An 8852-nucleotide genomic window follows, 5' to 3' on the forward strand; every position below is an offset into this window, starting at 1 on the left:
TGATGAAATAAACGGAGTGGTGAAAGTGTGCGTGAATGCTGACATGTTTGACAGATGCATTGTTTAAGCTTAGATGTATTAAATACTCAAAAAGCTTTGCCAAGGGGATCAAGTCAGGCTGTGGCTGCAGGGTATGTGGATCTACCTAGGCTAGCTTTGAGCTGATAGTGGTGTAATCGTAGCAGCAATGACACTCAGCGCAAGCTGTGGACCCTTTTAGAGAAATTTGACCAATGCTTGGATACTTAACCTTCACTGAGTTTTGTGCTGCCATCACCATGCTCTTGTTTGCTCAAGCAGTGACTAGTTTGAGTAAATGTATGCAGCCTGTAGAGTAAACAGACCCTTCATATGCCCAAGAAGTCATTGAGCTTTTTTCCTGCAGTCTTTAAAAAATTGATCCTCTTGTAAAGAAAAATTGTTAAAGCCAGGAGAATAAGATACAAGCACTGAGAGAGCAGGGAAAATGCTGATGATTGTGGTGAGATTGGTAACTCAGTTCTCTCCATTTTGTGTCACTATAGATGAATTCAGAGTGTCTGTGTTCACCAGACTGTAGCTTGCCGTTGACTTTAGAGATACTCTGATATGCATTCAAGCTTACCAAGACTGCGTTTCTGAGAAGATTCATTGATGGTAGCAGCAGGATGCAGCTAAAATGCTTTCTATAGGATACCATCTATTGTGATGTCCGATTGACTTTTCCAACACTGTGATTCATCCACTGCTGCCTTATTTAAGTTATCACCGAATTGATGAGGCAGAAAGCATGGTTGATTCTCTTGAAAAAATGCTAACAAATAGTATTTTCCTGAAATTTTATGAGAGATTGTGCTCCCCATCCACCAAAACATCAATGGCAGAAATGAAATAGAGTAAAAACTAATGATGGCAAAACCCCTTACGCATTGAGTTGAAATTTCTGTGGAGAAAATTAAGCGCCTGCACAAAACTGAGAGGTCTGGTGGCAATACTAGTTAAATGGCGAAGGAAAGAACCAGCTACTGTAATAAGGGCTGTAGGAAAAGCCAGGCTATGATAATGGAGGTAGGGGTTGTCGTTGGGAAGAAATGGTGCTTTTAGCAAAAGAAATATAAATTGCTGGAAAAAAAATTCAAGCCCACTTCTGTCAACATGGACATATGTGATTAACTGCATTCCTGTGATACTTGATGTGAGTGAACACTGTTCCATTGCAGTCTAATTTAAATAATGTTTAACTAAGCATAAATTTAAAACTAGACTTACGTTAGCTGGGGCCAGAATGACTAAATGTGTAGAAAAGGTGAGGGGCATTACTCATCACATGAAGTGGGCTTATCAAAACTGGGAGGAAGTCAGGTGTGATTCCCCTTTGCTGAGTGCGAATGGAGTGTCAGGGGATGGAGATTTGGACCCCAGAACAGCAACTGCCTGGTTTTGTGTCCAGAAAGAAGACGAGGAAGGCAATAACAAAGCAAGGAAGTACTTAACATGTTGTGAGCACCATGAAAAGAGAGAAGAAGTGGGAAGCGGAAGTGGAAAAAATGGGGAAGGAGAAACAGTATGTTGGCCTTTTTCCTTGTAATTCTGCATGAAGATGTTTGCTGTATAAACAGCTTTGAGGAAGATTTCAGTAAAAATGGTTGCACATCAAAGATACAGGACAATACGTTGTCTTACTAACAAGTACTAAGTGACATTTCTGGTAATCAGTGTTTGACCTGAACCTGGAAATGCTCTCATGTTCATTTGCCTGCTGTACATTTCTGCATCAATTTAAAACAGCAGCACCAGATGTAGCTTCAGTGCCGATCGTGAACAATGCTTCATAGTGGATAGCAGCTACCTCAGCTGGGGGAAGCAGGAGCAAGATCTTTAGAGATGATGCACCTGTGAAATGCAAGCAACTCATGTAAAATGCCATGAAGATGGTCATAGAAACAGCTATGCAAGTTTTTGCAATATCATGTCAAACATTACTTAGTTATTATTGTGTATAGCTATTCAACAGTGCGGGATTAATTAAGCCGTTTAAAAGACCCTTGTTTTCTCTTCCCTTTGTTTTTGTTCTCTTCTTGATTGTATTATAGAAGAGAATCTTCCCATTTATTCAAACGCATTCATTTCTTTAGATTTTAATTATTTTAATTCAGTGGTAGCTTTTCTTTTTTTCTGAGATCCTTAATGTAGCATGTCACACAGGGTTTAACATAAAAAAGGAAAATAAAGAGTAGGAATAGGGACTGCTGAGACTGCAAGTTATAGTGGAAAGGTGTGTTTCAGTCATTCAACTTCAATGAAAAAGCAGTATTACTTTCAAACTTTAAAAGTATATTACAAACTTCCACTTGATGTTAATATAATATTTATAATATGGTTAGATGTTTGTAACATGCAGTGCTCAGCTGAATATTTTTGATCCTGCAGTTATTGATTTACTGCAGTAAATAAAAAGATACTGTAACAGTACTGCATCTTATGATGCAGCAGGGCTCAATTCTGCATCGTAAGTGATATCTGCATTTTTCAGCAACACCAAGTTCTTATGTATATATTATTAAATTTGTACTGGATTGTTTGCTTGTGAATGTTTAGTCAATAGAGAACAAATTGTGGATGTCAAATAATCTTAACTGTGCAGTAAACTAGAAATTGTTGAATGAATGTAACAACATCTCTGAAAGCCGCGCTGCTCAAAATGGGGAACTGCCTAAGAGTTACTTCTGCAGAACTACTTACTGGTGGTAATATTGGCAAGCAACAGCATGTCTTCCATTGCACAGCTGCAGGTTAGTCTCTTTTTCTTCTTTTTTTTTTTGCCTTTTTTTTTTTTTTTTTTTGCTTTCTGTAGCTTAGTTATCGTCACTGCAGGCAGTGAAGTACTCTGGAAAGGAGAAGTGTGACAGTCCAGAGGGATTTGTTGCCACTCTGAAAACAAAGGTGGCAAGTGAGAAGTCTGGTGCAATTCTCTGTCCTCAAATAAAACTAGAAAAGTGTATGCTGACCAGTAAGCTTTAGCCATTTGTCCAAGGAAATAAAATGCTTGATACTTCCAAATGCAAGTTTGGGAAAAGCAGATAGTTCTTTTCTTCCTTTTTTTTCTTCAGTTTGGTCTGCTGCTGCTGAATATCTGTGTATAAGGGCAAATTTTGTTCCTTGAAAATAACGCAACCTCCATTTCTTAAGTCGGGAATTGTTTCTGTTCAGCATGCTTATTAAAAGAACTATAATCTATTTCTTTACTTCTGGGTGCCTGTTATAGAACAACTGTATTGGAGTATATTTTAAGAGTGTGGGAGTTTTTGAGTTTGTTGGGGTTTTTTTGTTTGGGTTTGGTTGTTTTGGTTTGGTTTGGTTTTTTTAATCAAATCCTGTTTGAAGAAAATAAGTTTTTTTGCAGTCTAAATACATGTCCTGGTGGCAGACTTTTAGATTAAAAATTATATAGTAACATAATTGTGGCTCCAATACGATGTCATGATAGATGAAAATTAGTACTCTTAGGAAATAAGCATGAAGAAAAATGGGCAGCCATATATTTTTATTTTGGCATACTTCTGTCTCAAGCAGAAGATACAGGAGAAGAAAGAGGTGGAAAATGACAGAAGTATGACAGAAGTGATTTTTTTTTTTTTTTTTTTTGTCTCCAGAAAGTTTATTGTATGTATAGGCTTTTTTTCAGATTTCAGCTATGTAGGACTGAACTCTTGATGTCATGTTTGGCACTTTAAATATCAAGTAGAAAGCTTTGTGGCATTAATTTTATAAATAGACCTAGTACTCAAAAATAGTCTTACTGATAATCAGCTTTGTCTGTCTTAGTTCTGGACTGGTCACTACATGTTTGTGTAACTGGAAACTTTGTCATACATAAAATTTGGGAGCTGATCTGTGAAACAGCATTTAAGTAACTAGTCAATAAGAAACATGTTTTTGTTCCTGTGTTATCCTAGAATTGAAATTTTGCTGAGTAGTGGGTTAAGAGAAAGTTGTATCTTTTTCACTAGAGTTTCTCTTTGTGTACTCCAATACTCCTGTAAATTGATGACTCCACTCTGAAATGAAATTTGCTCTCCTTCTATTGAGTTCTGACTGGTTAAGCCACATAGTAGCATACACTGTACTTTCCTATAATGTTAGTGTTAAACAGGGAAATGGTGGTCCCTGCGTCTGACCTAAAGTGTCTCTGCAAAATCTGTGTTGTTCGTTAGACACAAAGCTAGTAATTTAGTTGGCATGTCTAACTGTGTCATCGGTAGTCTTACTCTGGGGAAAAAAGGCTAATAAATTGTTGGCCAAAGGGACTTCTTGTTTGTTTGTTTTTCAGTTTGGCATATCAATTTTAATTTAGATTCTTTTCAATGCTATTACAGGAGTTAAGAAATTGGGTCTTTAGGGTTTTTGTTTGTTTCTTGATGAGTTAGGGCCTAATTAGGGAATTAGGTCTTCCACACTACTGCTGTTACGAAATACAGCGTGTCCTGTGCCTGTTCAGATCTCATGTGTAACACAAGATCCTGTTTCAGTCGGGCGTAGCTCCACGAGAGCTGACCATTTATCGGGCTTTGTTGACTATATCCTTCATCGGTGTCGTTAAACATTGATAGCTGCATTTCTGTGCATGGAAATGGGAGCGTAGGGACAGGGACTCTGGCAAGTTAGTGAATACTGTCATTGCAAAATGTATGTTTTGGTTTTGGGATTTTTTTTTTTTTTTTGGTCAGTTTTAAGTTGATAGCCTATGATGGTAAATACAGTTTTCTTTTTCAGCTCTGTTACAGACCTGGGGTGAGTTGGACCTAAATGCAGAGTAAGAAATCAGCTGTAAATGACAAAGGCCTAATTGAAAATCTATGAATGAATCCATTTCCTGCCATTGACTTCAGTGCACTTCCAGGCGGACTTTAGCCCACGGTTACCTGCATCTGGCAATCTGAATTTGGGTTCACGCTTTCATTTTGGAAAGTGGAGGGTCCGTATGGCCATTGTACAAAAATCATACCCCCAGAGAAGCAAATAATTTTGGTGAAAATTTAATCATTCATACTTAGTAGAAAGAAGATAGTTGTCATGATGTCTTAGAAAATAAACTTTCCTTTGCTTTTACTTTTTATGCACATGCGTTTCAGGGGGTTGATGTATTACATAGCTCACTGTCCTCAAGTTTATGTGCCTTGTATCACTGCAATGTGGATAGTGGTAGTGCGGACAAACTCCTCTCCTGTGTGAGAATGGCAGGTCTGTTCTGAGCCACGTACATAGTACAGGTGGTAAAAACACTTTAAACTTAGTATCTAAATAAAAAGAATTATGTTAATACACAGTTGCAGTGATGCGTGACCTGCAGTTGAGCTCTTAAACTGTTCAGTTTTTTGAATGCCATGGCCATTGTACAAATCATACCCCCAGAGAAGCAAATAATTTTGGTGAAAATTTAATCATTCATACTTAGTAGAAAGAAGATAGTTGTCATGATGTCTTAGAAAATAAACTTTTCCTTTGCTTTTACTTTTTATGCACATGCGTTTCAGGGGGTTGATGTATTACATAGCTCACTGTCCTCAAGTTTATGTGCCTTGTATCACTGCAATGTGGATAGTGGTAGTGCGGACAAACTCCTCTCCTGTGTGAGAATGGCAGGTCTGTTCTGAGCCACGTACATAGTACAGGTGGTAAAAACACTTTAAACTTAGTATCTAAATAAAAAGAATTATGTTAATACACAGTTGCAGTGATGCGTGACCTGCAGTTGAGCTCTTAAACTGTTCAGTTTTTTGAATGCCTACAGCTGGTCCTGACAGCGGCCAGAGCTTTGTTGTGGTGGGGGTTGATTATTTATTTATTACTTTTTTTTAATACATAACTGCTAGGCTGTAGAGAAGGGGAATACTGTAAATGTAAATATTTGAAGTTTAAATTGCATTTCCTGCTTGGTGACTCTGCCGTCCCTCTTTCCGTTTGGGCGGGAGGATTTAAAAAGGATGAGTCTGTTGTTTCCTCAGCTTAAAGCACTGGAAGTTTCTGCTCTTGCGGTGTCCTCTCTTCCTTCCATCCTCAGCAGAAGCAACTCCCACCTTCGGAAGAAATACAACTCAGTTGCTTTGCAGAACAGCTTTCTCATGGGAGCAGTAGCACAGCTGCTGCTGTCTCTCTGCAAAAGAAAGATGGAAAGGGAAACAAGTAAACAAGGAGTGCTTGAGTCTTCTTTTTTGGGCATGGGGGGAGGTTTACTGATGTCTGCAGTTGATTTGTTAACTTTCAGAATTAGTAATTGTAGAATTAAACAATTTTTTGTATGGTCTTCAAAACACTGTTTTGAAGGTGAGCAATGTCCAGATTCCTCCTTGGTTTGTTTTGAATGTATGCGTGTGGCGTTGGGCCTCCTGGCCGGTGACTGCAGATGCAGAGCTGCCTGCCTGACCTGTAGGGTTTAGCGACCTGCCCCTAACCACAGCATATGGCTCACTTAGGCTTTAGTGCTTCTAATAGTTTCCTTTCAAGAGCTGAAACTGCGAGATCAAAACCACCTCCGTCAAGGCAAGCATCGCTTTTCATTCCTCAGAGGTGCGAAGCGGGCGTTGCAGCAGCGGGCTGGCGGGGGCCCTGGTCTGGGCCAGCAAGCGGGCTGCTCTCCCCCCGGGCTGCGGGAAGCATCTTTGCTGGCAGCATCACCCTCCCTCAGAAGTCAGCGGGGAGTGGAAACTTAGGCAAACCCTTTCCCTTTGGAAGGGTTTGCAAGAGATCAAAGGCAACTCTTTAGCCTTGGGAAGCGTTTTTGCTACCAGGGCCTGGCTCCATATGTGCTGTTTCTTTCCTGGTTTTGATCCAGCCACTTGCTTAACTCACTTGAAGCTCTGCTCTCAGCGTGTTGTCTTTGCTACAGGTTCCTTTCATTTTCTGGAGAATGCACTCACTCCTGTGCAGTTGGCTTTGCACTATCCAGTTGCTGGTCAGAAAAACTGGTGTGTTGATATTTAGGGTGATAAAAAAACAAAATGAGGATTTCAATAAAAAACCAACATTAAAATTTCTTCAGTCCTGTATCTACATATACCTTTTATCTCATATTGATTTGAAAAGATTAGGTTCTGTGTTTTGTAACACCATAAGCCCTCATAACCAGCAATCAGTAATAATATACCTGTGCTTTTAAAAGATCCTTTTGTTTGTGTCTGCTCTTACTCTAAGTCTTCTGGTACTAAAAATAAATATAACTCACCCAATCTCAATGGCATTGACCATCCAGTGTTTTACCACTGTAAACTCTAGGTCTGATTCTGGCTGTTTGTAAGTCTAAATGTTTGATGCTGAAGTCATGTAGCCTTTGTACTATGTTTTCACTACTTGATTTCGGTGGGAAGCATGTTGGGTGTGATATGTAAACACTGCTGATGGATCAATATTTTATATATCTAGTCTGTGCTATATAGAGGCTATAACTGAAAAGAAGTGATTTCAGCTTTGAATGACAGAGTTGGAACATGTCCATGAAATGCATGTGCAGAACAGATAGAGAATTGTGTAGAGGAACATTATTTGCTCAGTGCATTGCAGCATGGAGGTGCTACAAGGGATTTTGTTCTAGTTCATCTGTCTTTTGTTTCTATTTCACATTTGAATTCTGAGGTGTGCAATGTGAAACTGTCTGGCACCTAAACCAGACCTATACTTCTTGAGATGGAAAGAAGTTAATAGCGCACATGAAGATTAATATTATAGGGTCAGTGGTTGTGGGGGGTCTTTATAGCATCATACAGTGGTATTGTATGTTTTTTTTCAATAACAACCGCATTGTAACAATATTTAGGTGTCATGTGGACTTCCTACTGTTCCCTCTTTTGTTGTACCACCAGATCAACTGCTAATGTGGTAAATACTGGAAAATAGTGTGATGTATGTGCTGCCTTGAGGATTTTTACCTGCTGGAAATAAGGAGAGTTGTATCTTATGATCAGTTATGTCTCCATAGATTGCAGTCATCTTCTGGCAAACTTCTCTGTGTACAGTCTGAGAAACCTTCTTTTGGTGAACATGCAGAACTGAAGACAGGAAAGATAATGGCATCTAATTTTTAGCTTATGGGGTTTTCTGTGCTTTGTTCTTTCATAGTTGTTAGCTGAGCAGCTGTCACTTTGTTTTCTTTGACCTCGGCCTTTGAGAACTTGGTGCTTTGTTGTTCAGCCTTCACACACTGTTCCTGTGCCTGGTGACTAAATTCCCAGTGTTTTGGAAAGAAGCACCAATAGAAATAATTCTGGCACTGGTGTTTTTTCATTTCTTCCTTTATTGTATATACAAAATTATGGTTTTCTTAGGGCGATTGATTGTTTTCTACAGAATTCCCTGCCACATGCACCTCTAGTGCTGTGAAGATGTCTGTTACAATTTGGTGCTACAGTCTAAGAAAAGTATCTTCCTTTGTAGCTTAAAGGACTCTGACTAGTGTCCTGATGTGTCATGGGGCAACAGCTGAGCTAGTGCATAAAGATACTTAAAAAAAAAATAAGCCCCACATCTCACAGTTACAGAATGGGATGCCGTAACTGTTAGTGATGTACCTTATCTTCTGTTTTATTTTTAGTTGCTCTTCTACAACGGGTAGCAGAATTGGAAAAGGTCAATGCAGAATTTCTGCGCACAAAGCAGCAACTTGAGCAAGAATTTAATCAAAAGAGAGCAAAATTTAAGGAGTTATACTTGGCTAAGGAAGGTATGTTCTCAATTCTCTGAATTATTCTAAAGTTTAATTAAACTTTAGCTTCAAATAATCCCTGTATGAAGAATAACAATTGTAATGCCAACTGCTACTCCCCATTTGCCTATGCACACTACATACTTTCTTTTTGTGGGGTTTTTTTTTTTTGGGGGGG

The 8852-nt window shown here is 38.9% G+C and overlaps 1 protein-coding gene across 1 annotated transcript in view; it reads left to right on the top strand.

Moving 5' to 3' along the window:
• Positions 1–1264: 1264 nt before the first annotated feature.
• Positions 1265–8852, top strand: part of LOC104075125 — a gene marked incomplete at its 3' end in the record, with an annotated part of 9909 nt that continues 2321 nt past the window's right edge. The window contains exons 1-4 of the mRNA XM_009575536.1: positions 1265–1543; positions 5514–5622; positions 6484–6666; positions 8564–8692. Coding sequence (XP_009573831.1) covers positions 1265–1543; positions 5514–5622; positions 6484–6666; positions 8564–8692 — 700 coding nt within the window. The remainder of the gene's footprint in view (positions 1544–5513; positions 5623–6483; positions 6667–8563; positions 8693–8852) is intronic.

Source organism: Fulmarus glacialis, unplaced genomic scaffold (genome assembly GCF_000690835.1).
Source record: "Fulmarus glacialis isolate BGI_N327 unplaced genomic scaffold, ASM69083v1 scaffold1854, whole genome shotgun sequence".
Classification (NCBI taxonomy): domain Eukaryota; kingdom Metazoa; phylum Chordata; class Aves; order Procellariiformes; family Procellariidae; genus Fulmarus; species Fulmarus glacialis.